Consider the following 23,369-nt stretch of genomic DNA (forward strand, 5'->3'; position numbering starts at 1 on the left):
CCCTGAAACTGATCTGGTATGTCAAAATATTTTCTTTTCCGATTTGAGTTGATTCGCAGTTTTTGTGCAAAAATAAGATGTTAAAGCATTTTAGCACAATTTGTTGTGCGATTTTGCAAAACTGGAAACAACTGCTTTATCACCTTTGATCCGCTTTTTTCTTCCAGTTTTCTTGACTGGTTCAATCTAGTCATCGACGACCTGGAGGCAAATACTTTTTGAGAGAGATTCTATCTAGAACAATATCTAAGCCAGTGATTACCAAACTACGGCCTGCGGAAATGTATTGGGATTTCATGACAAAAGTTTTTTGAAGTTTAAATGATTTCTTCAATCTGTAGAAGATTTTGAAAACCTAAGGGCTGAAGGTTCTGAGCTGCTTTTAGAACTTGTTTTCAATTTCAGGGGGTCTCAGAAGCAGGTTCTTCTTCTTCTTGACATTGCGTCCCCATTGGGACAGAACCTACTTTTCAGCTTAGTGTTCTTATGAGCACTTCCACAGTTATTAACTGAGAGCTTTCTTCGCCTTTTGCATGTGTATATCGTGTGGCAGGTACGATGATACTCTATGCCCAGGAAAGACAAGGAAATTTCCACTGTGAAAAGATCATGGACCGACCAGGAGTCGAACCCAGACACCTTCAGTGTAGTTTTGCTTTGTAGCCGGGAACTCTAACAACTCGGCTAAGAAAGGCCTCCAAAGACGGGTCTTGATGTTGGTTATGGGTTTTGAACCAATTAATACCATTCAACTTCAGTTGAAGAGAAATAATAACTTGAAGAAATTGTTCGAAAGCATAATCTATGTACCTATATTGCTTAGCTCAGGGCTGAAGGTTTTCCATGATGATGAGCTTCTTTAGCTGTTTCCACTTGAGGCATTACAACAAAACACAGAAGATGGATTTTTTTGCAATTGCTAGATTTTAGTTTAATTTTGTAGGCAAATAACTATTGTACAGCAGCTGTAATTACTAAATAGTTTGATTGGAAACGTTGCGTACAGCGTTGTTTTTCAACTTGTTCGTAAAACGATGCCGAGGACTGTAGTATTTATTCTTTGAATCAAATGTTCATTAGCGGCCCAACAGCCCTATTATACGTCAAAATAGCGATACAAGCGTAAATTTGTAACACTAACCAGAATACAATGAGTATTAATTAAACTAACTGAAGCGATAATTCGATAAACCAAATAAGGCGTTGCTAACTGTTTATTGAACTTTTCCTAAACGAATCGCTAAGTAGATTAGTACTTTTTCATCACGTGTTCGACTGGGTTCAGTACCTTTACGCGATGCAGCCGTGACGTTTCGATCACAATTTTGACGAAAGAAGAAAAACAAACGTAACGGGCACTCGAAACGTGCCGAAATGCGGCAACTGTCTTTGAATTTAGTGGAGTGCAAATATTTAAAACAATACTTTTCGTTCAGTTTAGTTGAGCACGCGCCAAACACCTGCATCCTCTGGTAACGGGTTGTGCCATTCATCTAAAACAATCAAAAAGTATGACGTAAAATTGGGAGTTTCGATACTGACGTATAGAACCAATTTCACGTCAGAGCGTGTAAATTTGCATCACTGCATCATGTGAAATCGATTCTACCACAAAATATGACCTCAACGTTTCGCAAAAATGCAACGTCATCTCAAGACTACCTCAAAAGACCTTTCACTTCTAATAGTGGAAGATCAGGTTCCTTTGGAAAGGTTGATAGGACCTTGTTCGAAAAAAAAACCTGATTTAATCATGAACTAGGAATCCAATTTGGGGTCGATTCTGGTTTGATGTCAAAGTTGACTACTAACGTGAGTTCAATGATTAGTGAATGCAAACAAAGAGCAGCTCAAAATGTTAGTTATTGATTACGTGTTTGAATTTATGGTGTGATGAGACTTCGTGCTTGTCGTGCCTAGGAATGAATGGTTAGGGGGTCTAAATAAAACCTAACCGCTAATGGAGCCTGTGGAGTACCAGAATGATGCATGCCATAGAGGTCCCCAAGCAAACTGCCACGAACACCAGCGCACAATCAATCTTACACAAGTCGATTTCGTCAGAATGAAAACGTATCGATGTTTGTTTGATGTCATTGAGCTTTCGGTCAACGGTAGGCCAACAAGGAAGTGGTTGCTTTGCAGCAATTCTGTTTATATTTGGATTCTCACAGCAAACAAAAGCAATGTTGTGACAGTTCTCACAGCAAACAAAGAAAATTTTGTCAACATTGCACTACTACGCAGGCAATTGGATTGGACTATGGGCGTATCCAGAGGAGGGTAGAAGGAGGGTCATTGCCCCCCTTTGACCGACGAAAAACAAAATCAAAATCAACAAGTTTGCTACGATAATATAACGTTTTGATTTTTCAAAGATTGTTTTCAGCATTCACATCTAACGAAAATTGAGTACCTATTGAATAATAAGTAATAAATCTAAGAGTCCTTCTCAAAATGGAACCGTCAAAGATGTTTCCAGCTATCGTTTAGAGAATTTGGCTTTGCTTGCCCTCCCTGTCCGATGGAAAATAATTTGCTATGGAAATTGAGCTTATATTGGAATTTTTTAGAAGTTGCCTGCAGCGTTCATATTTCAAAAATAAATGCGTTCTGATTGACTGCTTGAAGAATTCTTCAACTTCACCAAACAATAAAACTTCCGCTTAAGAATTCACCAGATATCATTTTACGATTCTATCAACGGCCTTCAATATATCTTGAGTGGGATTTTCCTTTATTTATTAAATAATCACTCCAAGGATTATTTCAGAAATCGTCCAAAATATTCCTTTGAAAATTTATTTTCTGAATTTTTTTTCAGAAATACCTCTTAGAGCTTCTCCATGAACTCTTTCAAAGATTTTTCCGGAAAATTCCAATTTGAAGTAATTTGTTTTAAATAGTTTGGTGGATACAATCTTAGAAATTTATCCAGAAATACCCTTTGAACTTGAAGAAGTTTGCAGAGCTTCTCCCATAGTTGTGATTTGTGTAGAAATTTCTGCTGTATATATTTTCAAGCATTGCTAAAAAGAACGATTCAATATCAGTTCTTGCAGAAAGTTCAGTACGCAGTTTTTGGAATATCGTCAGATATTTCTACAATCCTCCATGCAGTTCTCTTAAAAATCCTTCGATAATTCTTAACGAGATTTCAGAAACTGTTGAATGTTTCGGACCCTCCAAAAAAAAATTAAGAATTGATTCGCCCAAGATTGAACCCTGTAGTTTCCCTCGAAAAAATTTAATGATTTTTCTTAGGATTTCTCCAAATACTTGAAAAGAAATCTTTTCGCAAATGCATTAGAAATTGTTTCAGGGATTTTTCAGGACTTTATGCTTCCTTCAGGGTTGACTATCGTTGATCTATGAATGCGTCTCGAAACACCAGAAATTCTTCTGCAGAATTCTTAGGATTTTTTTCTTCAGAATATTGGTTCTTGGCTTCAACAAGTTTATGCAAGGGATATTGTTAGCAAAAAAATCTGGATGGATCATGAAAAAACAATCTGAAGTATTTATAGAAATAATGACATAAGAAACTGGTCGATGTATTTGAAGTTGTAGAGGAATTCTTTCAAATTATCTTTAGGGATATTTTAAGAAAAGCTCCTGAGGATTTTATTTTAACTATTTTTGAGAAGTTTTTAAAGGAATCCATGAAAAAAATCTTATATGATGAACACATGTACAAGTATTGACAATCTGAAAAAATCTTAGTTTTCTCAAAGATATTTCTAAAAGAAATTATAATAAATTCCTTGTATGAGTTTCATAAGGAATCTTTAGAGAAAATCCTCAGGGAAGAGCTCGGTGAAAGATTTTTTTAAAAGAATTCATGGATTACTTTTGGCAAAATCACCAAGAATATGTTTTTAGCAAATGTCTTGAGTATGCCTCAAAAAAAATGTTAGAATATATTTGAAAGAGTTCCTTGGAAAATCTTGAATCGATTCTTCGAATGCATTGACATTGTCCTGGAATGAATTTTTAAAGGAATTTCGAGTATATTGTTGAATGAGTTTGAAAGAAATTATTTGAAGCCATTTTTTGGAAAATAAGATGTACGCCTAGTTGAACTCTCAACCAATCAAATCATTAGGAAAGTTTACGGGGGATTCTCTAAATAAAGGTGAATATTGAAATCATGCTTTCTGGTTTGAGGAGTTGCTGGAAAAACTTCTTGAAGACTACAAATTACGTAAAGTAAAAATCAAAATCAAATCCTGAGAAAATACTCATGTAGATAACCAGACCATTTTCGGGGGAATTTCTGTCTGAACTTGCGAGATGCCTGGAGAAATTTGGAAGTCATTCCTATAAAAAAAATGCATATGAAATCTATTTCAGGGAACTTTTAGATGAACTTTATAAAATCTTTATATCCCGTGGCTTTATTGCCGCTCAAAGGGACTGTTACCAAACGAATCTTCAGGCATACTTCATTCTGAAATATTTAAGACATTAATGAACCCATTACTCAGACAACAAATTGAACCAGTACACGCTTCGAACTCCACTTTGCTAACTGTGAAAGGAAAAGAATGTGGATGACCATCAATGTTTCATGCAAAAAGGGTAAAGAGGTTGTTATAATGATCGTTTTTACATGCAATAAGTTTTTGAGATCGCTCGCCCCCCTCTGATAGAAAACCTGACTACGCCCATGGTGTAGACGAATTTGTTTTTCTCTGAGATAATCGGCTGCCCTTCTTCAGCCTGAGGCTAAATATGTATATGTTGTTATTTAGTTTACATAAGAAATCACCAATATGGTTTCGCATTATACGTTTCAAACAGTTTATTCTGTGCTTTTGCGTCTTTGGCGACTTTCCATAGATACCTATCTGGGTTTCACTGCTGGTCTTTTTCGTGTGAGATCAAAAAAGGCTTAATCCTGCCTGTTTTGGAAAGTGGCTTTAGTTAGGATATCTCATATCAAGCTTCAGCATAAGAGAACAGCAACAATCAGTCTTTGCAGACTCATGCAAAATAGTAGTATGGCGCTAGTTCAAGAACGTTACTTTCACAAGAGGAACTTCTATCTAGGTAACCTAGTGGACCTAGTTTTTGCTACTTTCAGCATACATGTGATGGATGATTTCAAACGAGTTGTCTTTTTTTTTGCGGCGCTACACAAAAATCTTAAACAAGAAGCACTTTTCTGCTCTTACCGTTTATTGATACTGGTTCTACTGGTTGAAAATCCAGTGAATTGTAGGTCTACAACACTTGATTTTTCCACTTTGGTGAATTAGGACAAAATTGTCCTTGCTCCAAGTGATCTCACAATTGCTTATCACTTTCTTTCCAGGACATTTACCACCTTCATGGGAAGAGTGGACGTCTGGCTATTTGGAAAGAAGTATATCGAACTTCTTGAAGGTAGAGCTGGTGATGGTGTATATTCTCGTTAGCTAAGGCTGAATCAGTTTTACTCACTTGGTAACCAAGTGCACAAAATGGGCAAGGCATATACTTCTGTTGAGATAGTCAGGCTGCTTTTGAAGCTCTTGCTTCGGCCAACTCAAGGTCGAGGCTTGTCGAACTGAAATTGTGGAACTGAATTCAGTCAACTCTGTAAACCTTGTAAACCTCTTCCATCGCTGGAAATGAATTGGATGATGAGCTAGCTCCCAATGAAGTATTGCATGATTTCATTGGCCCTGAGTCAAAATAAAAAATGGCGACGTAACAAATTGACGGGGAACGTGCCTCTGGAGCCGGCCTTCTGATACCTGATACCCTGAAACATTACAATCGGGCATTTGCGCGTGCTCACCTGACAATGTCCTAGGAAATGTTCCACCGATGCCGAAACCAACACTATCTGTCCCCGGCAGGTGACGGTCAGCAAGAATCCATTCAGCATCCGGAACAGTGCGTCGTGCACTTCGGTCTTCTGTCCCGCTGCATTCTCGCTAGGCTCCTGCTTTGTCTGCTCCTGCTCGGTATCGAAAACTGTAAAAAGATAAATGGAGAAAAAGTTAACAATGGAACGACTAACAGTCCATAATATATTGGAAATACATAATATCCGATTTTTTTATAGAAGTTCGGAAGTCAAAACGTTGAAAAACATAAGTTTGGAAGGCAAAAGATCGAAGAGGAAAAGACAAAAGGTTGAAGCTGATGATTCCCCACAATTCAAATAATTGTTTACTATTTGTCCATCCAACCTTGTCTTTCGACATTTCACCTTTCAACGTTTTGTTTTTTTACATTTTGTCCCTAAGCTAAGTATATTTGCATATTGTTCTGTTAATTCTAGGTACATTATGACTATATATTGAAATCGTAACATGCAATTCTGATCAAAAGTGTTAACACGTTTTTCATTTCTCCAAGTTCTTCGTTAGAAATACAGATCTACATCCGAGCCATCCCTCGTTTACTGACAATCACTTGTTTCAACATCTTCACTCTCATAGTTTAAAGTTTCAACTACCATGTAAGGAACACGTGACCCTGGTTGCCATATATGTCATCAAATATACAATAATTCATGTTGCGTTCATTGCTCCCAACTCATCGCTAGCAAAAGTCCAAAAAGCCGAAATCTAAACCAGCAACTGATTCACACAGTTACACTTACCATATTTCAGCCGGAGGGCGTGGGCGGAAAACCGCAGCACGGCCGTTTTGTCCACCCTCCGGGGCGATTCGGCCACATGGGGCACCATGCCGGACAGTTCCTGTATGGAGCCGTTAAGTTTGTCGCGGCGGTTCTTCTCCGCTCGGTTCCGCGCTTCCCGGCCATTTCTGTGGAAGGAAAAAAACGGAAATGAGAAAAGTATTATTCACGATTTGAATGGAATCGATTTTTTTTTCGGTGATTGCGATTCTTTTTGTATATATTTGTACTGATTAAATATGATTGAACTGAGGTGCTGGACCGAGCATCGTCATAGTACGATATGGTTTTCTAAACAAGTATTCAACGAGCTGGCAAAATTTCAGCATAGGACTTCGATGTTGGAAAGAAAGTTTGTTTTGAGAAACTGTAAAAATAAGTCAAGTGTAAAAAATTTACCCTTATTCAGAAATTGTCCCTTACCCTATTGAGAAGAGAAACACCAACAGAAAACCATGCAAACGTTATTAATTTGGAAATTCATTAATGGGACTGATGAGGACGATGGCAATGATGTTACCACCGCCAAGAGATAAATATTTCTTAGAGTTGTAGTAGAGAGGAGGAGAAGAACAAAATAAGATAAGATGTATCGATGTAAATACATAATACTCGCTCAATGAAGTCTTTCGGAAGTCAAGAACATTAAATTGATGATATTGCAAACCATTGACACGTAGTGATGACCTTCCGCGTCAAACTTTTTTTTTTCGAGAGGTGAATGCCAAATGAAGTGCATTTAATCCACCTTAGGTTATATAGTGTCCATTTTTGTTCTACTGGAATCAGCTAGAGTGACAAGTGGCATTTTGTTGATAGTATTTTTCAACTATTTATTGTAAGTTTTTTTGAAAGTGCTCGAAAAAATTCGTTATTTTTACCGACAATATTTTTTTTTATTTTCTTGTTTTCCAACTTCTATTACAACTTGCAAGTAATTATTCACCTCCTAACAAGAATAAGATCAAAACTCCCAAAATAAGAATGATTTTCAAATATATATCGAGTTATGGAGAGAAATTTACCTCTCACGTGACATCGAGTTATAGAAATATCGACTTATGGAGAGCACGATGTATGGGAATTTGTAGGGATCGATAAATCCATCGAGTTATAGAATATCGAGTTGTGGAGAGTCGACTGTAGATCTATAACTTTCTCATACACAACTTTTTGGAAAGAAATGTGAAAGACGATCACGTAAGACTGAAAACAAAAAAGTTTGAACATTAAGAACTGATTTTTCTGGTCTACTCTAGATTAATACTTTCATAATCATTTTACTCAGCTCAAACGAAAAGTTAAATCAAATGTGCACTTGACGAAGTTGTTCAAAATAGCATTTTCTTAAAGTTTGCAGAAGAGCGCAGCCATAAATTTCCTCAAACAAAAAAGTTTGATCAAAAAATTTAACCTAAATAAAGGCTACCTTAATCAACTTTTTTTCTTAGAAGCAAAACTCAATTACGCACAGCTTCTCTGAAGACATTATACCTCTAAAACCGACGAGAACAGAGAAACACTTTTATCCTAATAAATTGTCGATTCGGACCATTGTGAATTGGATGAAAATATAATTTTTAATGTTTATTTAATCATAATCAATATTTGATAAATATAATTATTGGTAAATCAATTTGAAGTTTAATACCGTTAGCAAACTCAAAGTGCTTTCTGGATCTATTTGGGAGCATGTGATGGTTGAAAGCGCTGTCTTAATAATAGGTATGATGATCTAATTGGGTGATTCAGAGTGTAACAAAAAAAAATCATATCTTGGCGCAAAAAAGCGCATTTAAGTTTAAGTTTAAATTTTGACTCAATCTATATTTTTTTAAGGATATTTGTGATTACGCTCTGCTGCGAACTTTTAGAAAATGCTGTTATGAACAACTTTGTCGAAGACACTTTTGATCTAACTTTTCATTTGAGCTAAAAGAATTCATTTTGAAAGTTTTAATCTACAATTTTTTTTGGTTTATTTTTTTTGTTTTCAGTTTACCGTGAATATAGTCTTCAGAAGAGTTGTAGAGGAAGAAATTGAGGAAGAAACGATACACATTCATGCTGAGCTCTAGTGGAATTAAATGGTATAGTACTAAATTCGTTATTTTCATCTACTTATTGGAAGTTTGTTGTTCTTGTGATTCTGAAGTTATAAGCAAATTTAAGTGAAAGATTATGAAATATTTAGATGCCATTAAACCGCATTGAACGTCATATTTGTAAATTTGGAAAATTTACTTTAAAATACACATGAAACACTCAAATCTCGCCTGTAACTCACAAGATTTGAAAGTTATCAGCGCGCTGCTTTCAGCAAAGTTGTAGGTTTTAAATAGAGCTACAACTTTCCCAAACAGAATATTTTGGTAAAATGTGAAAAAAAACGTTAAAACTTAATTTTAACGTTAAAATTAAAAAAGTTAGACCAATAAAAACTGATTCGGGTCCACGCTGGATTAATATTTTCTTAATCATTCTGCATAGCCCAAATGAAGAGTTAAACCAAAAGTATCTTCGACAGAGTTGATAATAAAAACGTTTTCCAAAAGTTCGCACAAGATCGTAACCAAAAATTTCCTCAAACAAAAAAGTTTGAGAATTAGAATTTAAATAAGAGCCACCCTAATCATTTTTTTTTTCTTGGACGCTGCAATATTCAATTACGATCAACTTGTTCGAAGACATCATATCTCATAAATCGACGAGAACATAATAAGTAATATGTGTGAGGATCTTGCGGTCTGATTTGAAGTGCAAGGGAAAAAAAGTTTACTCTCATATGTTGGCGCATAAAAGCGCAAATGAAACCATAGTACATCAATTACTATGGAATATTTGAAATACCATGAGAGGTAAATGATCGTCTTAGAGTGATTCCTAGAAATCTTGCACTTGTTTTGAAAAAATGGCAATATTTTGAAGAAGCTCTATGTTATACACTTGTTGATATTTTCGAATGGTAAATATTCAAATACAATTTAAAACATCTTCAAAACAAAGAATTAGGTATATTCTTTCGAATGAGACCGGTTGAGACAGATTTGGTTATGATTAAGCACAGAAACTGAAATTTCGATAGAACAACAGTCACAAAATTTGATAAATTCAAAAGGATCATTTTTTTGAATCCCTACAAAACTTCTTAATACATTACCAGGAATAAAACAATTCTTGGGTTGAACCGTAGATAAATGATTAAATAAATGGAAACATTATTAAAAAAATATGTTGAAAAATTGGTATAGGAACTTCTGAAGGAATACTCGTAGGGTTTCCAGAAAAAAACAATCCTTCTTCTAAAACTCTAAAATAAACCTTTTGGGGATTTTCTTGGACGAACTCATATGGGAATCCTAGGAAGATCCACTAGTCATAATTGTAATAATCGGTGGATGAAATTACTGGAAATAGCTCTAGAGGAAATCCTGGGATAATCGTTATGGACATTTTTTAGAGTAATCCCTGTTAAAATTACTTTACTGTTGTTGTTCTGAAAAAATTCAGGAGTAAATTATGGATAAATTGCTGTAACCATCTCTCCGGAAATCATTGAAGGAGTCGATCAATTCTACTCAAGAATAACTTTTGAAAATGGCATATGTATTTTTGGATGCAATTTATTTGAATTTTTTTTTTTCACTTTAAAGAAAAATGTTTTATGGAGAAGTTGTAGTGAATCGTTTTAGGCTGTAAGAAAAAACATACACTGAAAAAAATCATGGAAAAATCCAAAACAAAACTTGAATTGAAATTAACCCAAAAACCCTTTTTTCAAATTGATAGGAAATAGATGTTTTGGACATTGTTTCATGATGAGAAATTTTTAGTGAAAAAGTTTTTATTGAACACAACTTTTGATCGATTTTCAAAATATTGATTTTTTTTTTTTGTCAAAATGAATACGGTTTGATGATAAAATAAGAATCTTGATATTATTTTTTATGATAATAATTATCATTATCACCTCTCTAGGAGTAGCCATTTTCGAGTTATTGCAGGTTTAATGCAAAAATGTATAAATTAAACAATGAAACAGGTCATTTTTACTAGAAGAACAATAGGTTTTTGAGAGAAAAGGCCATATTTCCCTGTTATGACTTATTTTTCTTGTTAGAGAACCGCGAATAACTAATGAAAATGAACTATCTTATTATTTAAAGGGATGGTACACAAATTATGTCACGCTAAATTTAAACTTTTTCGACCACCTCCCCCCCCTTCTTTGTCACGTTTTTTTATGAGTCCTCCGAAAATTTTGTAAGGCTTGTCACGCTTGGCTGAATTCCCTCCCCCCTTGAAGCGTGACGTAATTTGTGCATGACCCCAAATAATAAATTGTTGCATTAAACTTCAAATAACCCAAAAATTGCTAATCCTAGAGAGTTGATTGTAATAATCATAATGGTTTGAAATAATTTCAAGATGCTTATTGTATCCTCAAAACGTATTTATCTAATCTAATCTAAGCGCTTGCACAGCCAATATTGAAAACAATTCTGGAAGTACCTAAATTTATTCAGGTATTTTCTTGTCAGCATTAATATTTGCAGAATATCATTATCAGGATAGCGATATGACACAAATATTAAAATGGCCAGGCCCATTGTGCAGACTTTGGGGTTGAAGATAATTGATAAAAATCATGACGATCAGTTTATTCACGCATGAATAAACTGATAGCCAAAATATTTTCAATTCAGAAAGGAAGAAACGGGGACAACCGTACCAACCGTTTCGATTCAGGGTTAAAAGTAAAATAGTTGGGAGTGGCGTTACTAATAAAGTTAATACACACTCCATTGTTGTTCTCCGGGGTTGGGACATAGGCATTTCTTCCTCATGTCCTGGCCCTAGAGCCTTGGCTTAAGCGCCTTTGCTCGCTCTCTGAAATGAGTTGAAAATTTATTTTGCCCCTTCCCGTTGTACAGAAATTGAAACTGTCTCCCATAAATTCAAACAAATGTGCAAAACCATTATTAATATAACAAATAAAGTTTAAATTGGAAATCTCTCACCAAGTTCCTAAAGTAGCTTCCACAATCTGAAGGCATTGGTGCAGCTAGAGAAGCCTTATGATGAAGTTTAAACTGTAGCTCCTGCAGCTGAACCTTTCTTGATTATTTCGGTCACTTCTGTCGATAGCTTTAATACTAAATTCAAACTCTCTAAGGAACTGCAACCGCGAGCCCTCGTAATTTTCAGAAAAGTCAGCTCCAAAATTCTGTCCATCCGCTCACTCGTAATTGAGGACGAGAAAACCAACTTCTATCGCTCATTGCGATAAACACTTCCAAACAAAGCAAATTTTTCGTTCACGATTTACTTCTATATACAAATTTTTGAATAACTTCTTAGTTCACCATTTCCACATATGGAGATCACTTTTTTACTCGAGAAACTCACTAATTTCACTACAACTTCATGCTTGTACGCAACCCGATTTTTCTTACGTTGATCAGCCGATTAAAAATTACCAGAGAACGAGCAAAATCCTGACAGAAAACGAAAAGCAGCCAACCCTGCGCACCGCTTGCTGCGATCTCCTAATTTTAACAGAGATTCTATCCTCAAAACCAAGGTATCTAGAAGGGAGGTAGTCCAATGTGTCAGATTTTCCATTCCGCCATTTTGAAATGCCAAGTGACAGCTGGCGAATTTGTTTTGGTTGTTTGGATATCAGATGCATGCTGTGACAAAGTAGGTATAGAATGTTTCTTTTACATCCACATCTGTGTGGTTTACGCGGCAAAGTATCAGTGAAATAAACTTCACTGTGTAATGCACTGATAGTAGAATGACTTAACTTACGAGTTATTAGAATACAACCGTCATCGTCAGACGGTGACACCGTGGCGCATCCTCTCTTTCATCGGTAGACCATCGGTGGTGGGTGGCTCTCATCCGTTGCACTATTCGAAATTTCCACATTTACATGCATTACATGCAATTGTGAACCAATTTTCGAAGTAATCTGCTTTTCTTTGACACAAAACACCAGAATACTACATTAAAGACGAAAATTTGATTCGCGACAAAATGCTGGAGAAAATTTTCACTTCACTGTGTTTATGTTTGTTGGAGTAAACATTCCCTAACAACCCCATAGAAACGGTTGAGTATACAAACCCGCCAGCTAGCCAACTTGCCAGCTGTCATTTCCGCCTTCCCCGCAGCTAACCACACCGCGCACCCACTGACTGCTAAGATCGGTAAACCTGTCATTATAATAATCTTGCTCAAAACGTATTTATCTTGACAAAAAATCGAAATTTTAAAAATCGATCGAAAGTTGATTGATTTGCATACAAAGGTATCGACCGTGATATAGGGGGAGATCCCCCAGTACCGGACACTTAAGCCACTAAATTCATAATTCAAAAACTATTGATTTTATGGGCTCGTGTTACCCATTTATGATAAATATTATCATTTTTATAGTGTACAAAAATAAATTTGAAAATATAAATATGAATTTTGACAATGCATTTTGATGATGTATTTTAGTACCAAATTGATCGATCTTGAAAGGTGGCACCCAATACCGGACACGATCTGGAAATGCCTTGAATTCTGCAAATTTGAACATCATTGAATGTGTACACTATAGGAATAGTTGATACTTACCATTTCAATGCATTTGCAACATTTACAAGAATAATTTGAGTTTTTCTTAGTTTGCAAGATGCCTATCAAAAAACCTCCACCATATATGATGAAAAATAGCACATTTTACGATGTTGTTCTGAATGTTCATTCGTCTTAATTTTATTGCATGTTTGATACCATGATCGACGGAACCCATGAAAAATGATGGTATTTAGAGAAACTGACGCAATAATTACAAAGCTATCATATAACAAATCAAGCTGTCCGAAACTGAGGGACATTAGGTGCTTAACGAAAATTGTAATTTGTCCATATTTAGTTCAATTATGGTACAAAATACATTCATACTATCAAATTAGGGTTATGTTCGATCATGCTTGGTGATCCAAGATACTTTTTATATTCAAAATCATTACTAAATAGGCTCAAAATTAATAGAATACGCCAATTTTTTTTAAATTTTCAAACATTTCCACTTTTTAAAAAAGGCATGCATATTTCAAAGATGTGTTATTCTACGCAAACATTAGTCTACATAATAGCTTTCTTCTCTACTAATACACAATCTTGATTGGACCATGATTTCTCAATGTTTCGACTTTGTCCGGTATTGGGTGCTGTCCGGCACTGGGGGATCTCCCCCTATATATATTTTGAATTTGTTTATCGGCATATCGGTCTATTTTGCTCGAAGCATGGAGAAGAAAGCAATGAATACTAGATGGATTCAAGTAATACTGTTTCATATGGTATGCCCTTGATATTTGATATTTTGATGTCGATATTTCCTATTAAATATATAGGTGATATCGATATTTTTTCCGATATATCGTACACTAATATAAGGAAAACAATTGTTGGGTTCTCTCCCTATATAATTTATTTTTATTGTATTTTAAAAAGCAGTTTCCGTTCGATCCGTATCTTAACAAAACGACCCTAGATAGAATTCGTCGAATTTACCAACTAATTGTTGAGCAGAAATGTCTCCTCGAATACCATACAATATTTTTGTAGCAGTTTCGCCCCAGACAACAAAAATATACATCACCTTTTGCGTTATACTATGCTAATCTGTATATATTTGGAGATCGTTGATATTTTTCGGTGATTAGAAGATTACTAATAATCACCGAAATATCAACAATCTCCAAATATAAAAATCGACGGCGACTTAAACCCTATAGGATGCTTATCTGTGCAAAAATTCCTTATAAGATGTCGTAAAAAGGCCTTATGCGTACAAAAGTGGAGGCGATATATGTACATATTTTAAATTTGGCATACAATGCGAGAGTATAGTTTTTTACGAATCAATGTGTAATCCTTTGCGACTTAATTCGTGAAAACAAAGGTGATTTGACAGCTGATATGGATTAATTCGACTTACTTTGTACATGTAAACGGAATGAAACAAAACGCACTGAAGAACTACATACACCGTGTTGTACGGGTGTGATGTAATTCGAACAAGTAAACGATTTTTTACGTTAATTCTTATGCGAATTCTGGTTGTTTGGAGACAGAAACTCCACCAGAAATCATTAGATGTAGTTTTTTTTAGAGATTTACTGTAAGCAATTTGTTCAAACTGTTTATGTTGTTTTTAAACTGTCTGCCTTCCAATCACTTTCAATTTAACCTAATTTTACAGTATGCACTGGTCAGGGCCAATCTAATACAAAAGAGCTTTGCAAATTTTACCTTCATCCGTCTTTTTTACTATCAATCGTATTGACATGACTATGATTGTACCATACCTGTTCCTAACAGATGTTGGTTCATTTCTTCGAATTGAGTTGAATGCTACATGTAATTGATTATTCGAGCATCACATCAAATGTTTGATGAGTTGCGGTAAAACACTTCAACTCCAGAAAAATGTTATTGCAAAATAAATGGAAATGGAAAACAGTGTAAATGATTTTGAGAGCAATTTGCCGAAGGCAGTCCATTTTCCAGTAGGAACGTAATCGAGCGAAAAAATGCATTGCCTGATCGGTTGCACAGTTGTTTAAGGCTTCCGATTGCAGTTACATTGATTCGAATTCAATCCATTGAAGCGGTTACATATTACATCGATGAGCTGCAGCTGCATGGATTGTACGTTCGTAACCAATGATTTTTCCCACATTGCACCCCATTCATTTGCTCCATCAAACCTTTAAGCCTTACAACCGTATTTTAAAGCTGAGCTATTTTCAGATCGCAACCACCAGTTGGGTCTCATTTTTTGCTCGTACAAACTCCACCAATTTCGCAAAAGGAATCCTATCAATCCGAGAGTAAATAAGATTCCTTCCTCCATGCTAATTAATTGAAAACCCTTTTTCCGGCGAAGTGCTCCGTTTCACCGCACCTCATTCCATCTCGATGAATCCGATGGAGCAGTAGAACAGTAGCAGATTCGGCAAGTATTAATGCGAATTTGTCGCTCACCGGAGCGAATACCTTCTGTAGAAGAATTTTCCCAGCCAGCAGAAATTTATTCGGAGCAGATTCACAGACAGCAATGCCCTTTGTGTGATTAAACCGGAATCATAAGTTGCAATTAATTAATGACATTTGATTAATGGAGAAAGGCTTTCTCGTTCGCTTGGCAGCTCGAAAATTCCTCGAAACTATCCATCTTCGTTTTGCGCGTTCGTTGATAAGACCTGGGAGGAGGTCGCACAGTGCCCTCCTTCCTCCACTCGCGTTTGGGAGTATCAGATTCTATTCCTGCCAAAAATGTTTCGCAAAAACGAGATAAGAATTTCCGCCGTGATCTGCTCGGATTTTAGCTTGAGGGTAACCTGAAGAAGGACGCCCACCACTTGGCAGCCAAATGAGAACTGTGTTGAAAAAGAATTAGCAACATGTAAGATGTTTCTTCTTCGCGGTGAATGCATCTTCCTTTCCTTTTTTTCTTTTATTAGTATCGTTTCAGTCAATGCATTAATTTCTCATATCTAGATATGTTGTGTTCATTTTCATTATCATCCTAATTTGGTACAACTAAATCAAGCTCTTATAAACATTTTGTTAACAATGTATAACATTTCATTTGCCGTAGAACTGATCAGAATCAAAATCAGCGTGAGTCACCAGTCGGCTATAAAGGTGACTAGAGTCGGTTAAGACCAAAGAAATCGTAAAAAAACAAGTACGATAGCCCTACTTGTTTTTCCACTTGGGTTTTGGATTGAGGAATATCCTGAAGAGCACTAATCAAATAAAATTCTGCAGTTGGAATTACTTTGCGAATTGTTCCATGAGCGACGTTCTGCATTACAGTCACTAATGACAAAAAATGACTTATTGTGAGTCAATTTTCGCGAGCCAGATTGGAGCAACTACTTGCTGCCAAGTGCATTTGAAAGGGGATAAGAGGCGGCTATGAAAGTACAATTACTAAACTAAATACCCAAAGTTTCAAAAACTTTAGTTTCAAATGACGAAAAGAGTAGATGTTGTATACGCCTATGAATGATGCTAGCAACTCCAACACATGCTCCATCCAGGCGATCTTTTCAATAAACAAAAAAGTTTGGATCTCTTTTGAATCCAGATTTCAAATAATTTTCATCAATGATTGCTATGTGTATGTAGTTAGCTGTTAGAAAATTGAACCTGAAAAATTAATCCATCTATGCACAATTTTTAAATTTTTGGGGTGTGCAAATTTTGCACACATGTGCTAATTATTTTGAAAGGCTTCGACACATTATGACAAATAATGGAACAATAGCACCATGAAGAGGTTATCCACCGCACTTGGAACCAAACAAAAGTTGGTTAGTTCAACCCAACTTTTCTGGTATTCGTTGAAAATCTCACCAATTATTTTTCGATACAGTCCTCATCGTCCTCTGCTAGGAATACGGTAGCAACGGTGGAATTTCAAATAAGCTTCGGTCACGACGCGCGCGGAAGAGGACGCACCCTGAGATGAGAATCGTGTCGGAAAACAAAAAAAGGATCAGCCGCAACGCTAACGAGATTTTTGGGAATTGGTGGCAAAATTTGCGTGATGTGCACCTGTAAGTATCTGTGACGGTAAAATATGAGGCTCTGTGATGGAATGAGGTGTTGGGCGATTTGTTTAACTTCCGATTTTCCAACATATGATTTCTTTTGCATTCCGGAAGGAACCAAAGAAGGATATTTTCAGTACCTTTCCGCGACAAGAAATGTGTTGATTTCAATAGGATAGATGTACCAGTATTCACCACGCTAAGGAAAAATATTTTTTAAATTAATCAATAACCTTCTGAATATTGCCAAAAAAAAAAATCTTTTGTTTACCATGACAGTTCAAACGTTATTTTCATTGTTTTTGTGAGGGAATATAATATCTGATTACTGTAGTGTATTGTGATACAATTTTGTTATCTAGGAAAATGTTTTGCCATGTTTTTCATACTTTCCTAAACAAAGTAATTAAGCAAAATAGTTCGATGGGTTTAGTCGTCAGAAAAAAATCGTTTGATCATTATACTCGGGTGATAAACTTTCAGCCTTCAAAATCACACTTAATTGTTGAAAATATTAGATTGGTTGGTATCAGATGATGGAGGAGGTCTTTAAGAACATATTTTTCATGGTCACACTAAAATATTTTGCCATAGCTTTGGAAAAAATTTCGTCTTATGTGGTCAGAGGTCTATCGGAGTTTGTTTTAGGAAGAAGTTTGTTTCTTTGGTTGCAGACGACTTAGATCAATACTAGCTCATAGGTTTTGACCCAAGCAGAACTGCCTATCACACTAATATGAAGGCTCAACCACGACTCTCTAGGGTGAGCCATTTATTCCTTTAAGTATCCAGCGTTCCAGCTATGAATCCATTCCATCATTTGATATGGGCGAATGTTTGAGGTAAGGCCTGTGAAGAATCTCACCCCATCGTTGACGTTTCGAATGCTTTCATCACTAGGATATTGAACTCGACTGCATGATAAAATGTGTAGGTATGTTTAAAATTCCTCTCCAGTAGGAAGAAAGGAAAAATCGCATCCAAAGCGAAAAACAGGGTCTGAACAGAGCAAATAAAGAATAACATTTTTGTTTAGTTCGAATATTCCATATAAAAACTACCATAAAACATGATATGACGATTTTTGCATTTTTTATATATCATAGTGTACATAATCAAGGGTCACAAATACTACTACTATGTCTAATACCGGCATCTTCTTCTTCTTCTTTCTGGCGTTACGTCCCCACTGGGACAATGCCTGCTTCTCAGCTTAGTGTTCTTATGAGCACTTCCACAGTTATTAACTGAGAGCTTACTATGCCAATGACCATTTTTGCATGCGTATATCGTGTGGCAGGTACGAAGATACTTTATGCCCTGGGAAGTCGAGAAAATTTCCAACCCGAAAAGATCCTCGACCGGTGGGATTTGAACCCACGACCCTCAGCATGGTCTTGCTGAATAGCTGCGCGTTTACCGCTACGGCTATCTGGGCCCCATATATTCCTTTAATCAAATTTGCATTGGAATGTAAGTCAGGTGCCGAGAAAATTTAATTTTTGAGTAAGTGTAGTGATTTTTTTCTGGCTATCATGAATGTAAAGGAGCAGATTTACATATTCGAACAACACTCATTACTAATACTGTATTCACTAAAATACAGGATGGCACCAAATATTCGTTTTGAAATTCCCTTTTTTCCCGGGTTTTCCGGTATAAATTTCAAAACTTTCCCCGTTTTTAATTGAAGTTTCCAAAGTCCCTTTAGTCGATTTTTGAGTTGAATACACTGAAAAAATCTTCCTCAAGGTTTTCAGCGGTATTTTAAAGTGATTTTTGCTTCCAATAGTAAAAATAATATTATTCGTAGAAGTTTGGCTTGGTTTATTAGGATTCCATACAATTAGTATGGAATGAAAAATTGCTGAAGAACCTTTAAAGTCGATTTTCTCAAAACTAGGTTTTAGTCACTTACACCCGTTTGCTTCTATGTCCTTTAATTGTGCTAAAGCGAATGATTTCTATTTTTGGCACCTTTTTTGGGGATTGATTTAAAAGTCACCAAGCTACTTATCAACAACTAGCTGTCCCGGCAAACCTTGTATTATACAGTAGGCCAAACAGCAGGCTTTCAAAAAAAAATCCTTTCTACAACTTATTTTTGGTGATTTTGTAGATTTAGAGCATGAAGATGTTCGTTCAAAATTATTTTCCCGTCGATCATCCCGAATTCCCGTTTTTTTCCGTATTTATCCCGATGGATTCAAACTCCCGCTTTTTTCCGCTTTTACCGTTTTCCTGGTTCGTTAAATAACCCGAAAATGTTTATATATTTTTTTAAGTCCGAGATGAAATCAAGCCCTAGTAGCAAGATAAAATGTTTCGAAACATTGCTTAAAAAGTGAAACATTTCTAAGAAATATTTTTTCCAAAGGATTCGAGTTCCCGTCTTTTTTCCGCTTTGAAATTACCCGAGAGTGCTTATTTTACGGTGATCCCTGTTTACTAGCATTGTTTAGACTCATCTTCCTAACATTAATTACGACGAATTCCATGTCAAATCTGTCAATCACAGAAATCGACCATCTTTGATTTTCAGTAATTTTCGCACATATTTTCGGTATGCTAGAGTGAGAAGAGTTTTGCATAGCTAAACCAATAATTTTGACTCGAGAATAACATTTGAAAATGGCTAATTAGTTGCATGCAATTTATTAAAAACCAATAGTTTGGAAACTGTTGGTTTTAGAAAAAAAGGTTTATGGCGAAGTTGTGGTGAACCGTTTGGACTACAAGAATTGTGTTATGTTCTATTTTTAATAATGAAAAATTTAACAAATAAAATTTAATTTTTAAATTTCATGAAAGCATCATTTTAAATATTTTTTTAAATTTTCATCATTGAATCATGATAGCAAACATATGTTTCGAATAGAGTTTTATTTTGGAGAAATGTGTAATAAAAAAGTTTTTGTAAGGACAACTTTTGATGGATTTCCAATTTTTTTTTTTCAAAATAAATACGTTTTGATTATACCTAAATCTTAATGATTATTATGATCAGCTCTATAGAAGTAGCAATTATAAAGTTATTCCAAATTTAATGCAACAAATTGTTTATTATATAATAAAATAGGTCATTTTAGAATCTTTATGAATTACAATAGATTTTAATGAAAGTAGGCTATATTTCTTTCTAATAATATATTTTTATTGGTGGAGAATTGCTAATAAACATGAAAATTGCCTATTTCTTTAAAAATAATAAATGTTTGCATTTAACTTGAAAAAGCTTGAAAATGGCTACTTCTAGAGAAGTGATAATTATGGGTTAGAACAGTGTTTCCCAAACTTTTTTGACTTTTGCCCCTTTTAGCTAAGTATGATGTTCCGCTCAAGAAAATTAAAAATTTCTGCGGAAGAAATGGTAAAGAAATTTTCCACCGTGAGCTCCATTTGAAATGACATTTCTTTTCAACTACGTACTGCGATCCAACAAAAATGCTTTTCTTGACCATTTCTTGCATGAAATTTTCCACGCATCGAGATAGGCAATTACTTTTCTGTTGAAGTGCATACTTCCCATTAGATTATCAAATGTTTCAAAATAAAAATTTTATTAGATTTTTTCAGTTTTTCTTTTTTGTAGTCCAAACGGTGCACTACAACTTCACCAAAGAACATTTTTCTCTAAGATCAACTATGTATGAACCACGGTGCTCCTCTGAACGTTATTATCAGAAAAAAAAAATCTCCATTAAATCTGTGCTCACCAGTCGTTTTCTATAGCTAAGCTGCATGTCTGGGCAAAATTTTAAAAAAATCGTAGGGCCCGTTTTGAAGTTACGCCCTTTTGATTGTATAAGGCTACTAATTCAAAGGAAATCCGAGATATTTGAAAGGATTTTCATCGGTCGTAATTATCAGAAGAAATATACTATCAAAATTTGGCTATAAGTTCATTTGTAACCGCTTGGTGGAGTTTTGATTTTGAATATTAGACGAAAATTGGAGTTACGCCCTTTTTGAGATGTAACCATTGAAAACATTAATTTTAAATATAATAATTAGATGTTCTAATACCGTTGAGCATGTTCAAATGTTTTCAATGACACATTCCCCTTACATGCCACAAGAGTGTTTCATTATCAACTGATTTTTCAAAGGCTCAAGTGGTTTAAGGCATTACGGAGCTAATTTCATTACATAACCAAATTAGTTCTTGTAGCACAATATTCTGGCTAGGTTCGTGAACCCATGTACTCACGAAACGATTTTTTTTTCCCAGACATGCAGCTTAGCTATAGAAAACGACTGGTGAGTACAGATTTGATGGAGATTTTTTTCTGATAATAATGGTTAGGGGAGCACCGTGGGAGCTAAAATTCTTCAAACAAACTGCATGCAATAACTCATAGGCCATTTTCAAAAGTTATTCTTGATTCAAAATGATCAATTTATACATGGAAAACACCATACTGGAAACATTTGTAAATTTCATCCAAATCTAAGACTATCAAGCACGATTTTTTTTTCGACTCATTCTAGATGTAGTTCGTCATATGATTTTTATCACCATCGATGAATGCAGCACATCGTACTAAAATCAATCTTGAATAATAGCCGAAGATAACTGAAAAGTGTTGCTGTACACCCTTGAATCACTCTACCAGTTTGAAAAAAAATCCTTGACACGGAATGCAAAAAATAATCAGATTCACATTTAAAAAAAGTCACCCTTCTACGGTATCACTATTCGGCATTTAATGTATTCAAAGATTTATCACAATTACATAGTGCAAACCAAACTTGTTTTCTGGCTCTAAAGATTTTAATTCAAAAATCTCATCAAAGAAGTCTATGAAACACTTTTAGAGCTTTGAAAAATGCGTAATTTGGTGAATGGAGAAACTCGTTATCTCCTTCCGTTTAGGAGTTATTGATGTTTTTCTCACAAAATCATGCCTAATTTGATTATGAATATCTCTGATTGGGGCAAACATAAAGAATATCTTTTGACGGCATTCAAAAGAAAAAATGAAATTGTATATTATATCAAAATATTACAGATGTGTTATTTTTGTAATTCTAATAAAATGCCTTGAAACGCAAAGGATTTTTATCACAAAACTTTAATAGCTTTTGAACTAAAATAGATATCAACAATCTTTTTACATGTAAATTTGCTTTTTTTTTAGTTGCAAAAAATGTTCATAGACGACTTTGACGAGAAATTAATGAGAAAAAACTAGAATTGAAAAACTTATTTTTGTTGGACCATCCTGCGATGATTAGGGAAAAATGCTCTATATTGGTCAAATTTTAAGCTACAGAAAAACTTTTTTTTTGGCAAAATTGATTAAAATTTCAAGTTCTACTACTTTGTCTAAGAGTATATACCAGTATTTTTGCAAATAAAAAAGTTTATTATATTATTTATGTGATATTGTGGACCACCCTAGTTTTAAATAACACAGTATGGAAGCTTACATTTTTAGAAACAATTTTGTGGAACATCATTTTTGTTTAAAATTCCATTTTCATGCTCAAAATGCCAAATAATAAAGAAATACATTCAATGAAAATCTTCAAAATAGTTTTAGAGCCCTATCTTTTTTATTACAGATTTCTCATCAAAGTGGTCGATGAACGACTTTTAGAACTTAACAAAACGCAAACTTTCATATAAAAATATTGATGACATCTGTTTTAGTTCAAAAGTTATTGAAGCTTTTCTGCTTAAAATCTTTTGTTTTTAAGGGCATTTTATTAGAGTTACAAAAATAACACATCTGTAATTTTTTGATACAATTTTTTTTGTCTTTTGAATGCCGTCGAAAGATATTCTTTATGTATGCCCCAATCAGAAATATTCACAATCAAAGTAGGCATGTTTTTGTGAGAAAAACAACAACAACTCCTAAACGGGAGGAGAGAGCGAGATTCTACACTCATCAAATAATGCAATTTTTAAAGCTTTATTAGTGTTTAATGGGGGGTAGATAGCCGTAGCGGTAAACGCGCAGCTATTCAGCATCACCATGCTGAGGGTCGTGGGTTCGATTCTCGATGGTCGGGGATCTTTTCGTAAAGGACTAATCTGAGAAGCATGCTTTGTCCCAGTTGGGACGTAACGCCAGAAAGAAGAAGAAGAAGTGTTT

General features: G+C 35.0%; 1 protein-coding gene across 3 annotated transcripts in view; it reads right to left on the minus strand.

Moving 5' to 3' along the window:
- Positions 1–23,369, minus strand: part of LOC5579996 (aryl hydrocarbon receptor nuclear translocator-like protein 1) — a 333,517-nt gene that overhangs the window by 19,982 nt on the left and 290,166 nt on the right. For all 3 annotated transcript variants that reach the window (XM_021840597.1, XM_021840598.1, XM_021840596.1), the window contains 2 exons: positions 6,599–6,765; positions 5,786–5,964 (listed from right to left, as the gene is read on the minus strand). In XM_021840597.1, coding sequence (XP_021696289.1) covers positions 5,786–5,964; positions 6,599–6,765 — 346 coding nt within the window. The remainder of the gene's footprint in view (positions 1–5,785; positions 5,965–6,598; positions 6,766–23,369) is intronic.

Source organism: Aedes aegypti, chromosome 2, assembly GCF_002204515.2.
Source record: "Aedes aegypti strain LVP_AGWG chromosome 2, AaegL5.0 Primary Assembly, whole genome shotgun sequence".
NCBI classification, from domain to species: domain Eukaryota; kingdom Metazoa; phylum Arthropoda; class Insecta; order Diptera; family Culicidae; genus Aedes; species Aedes aegypti.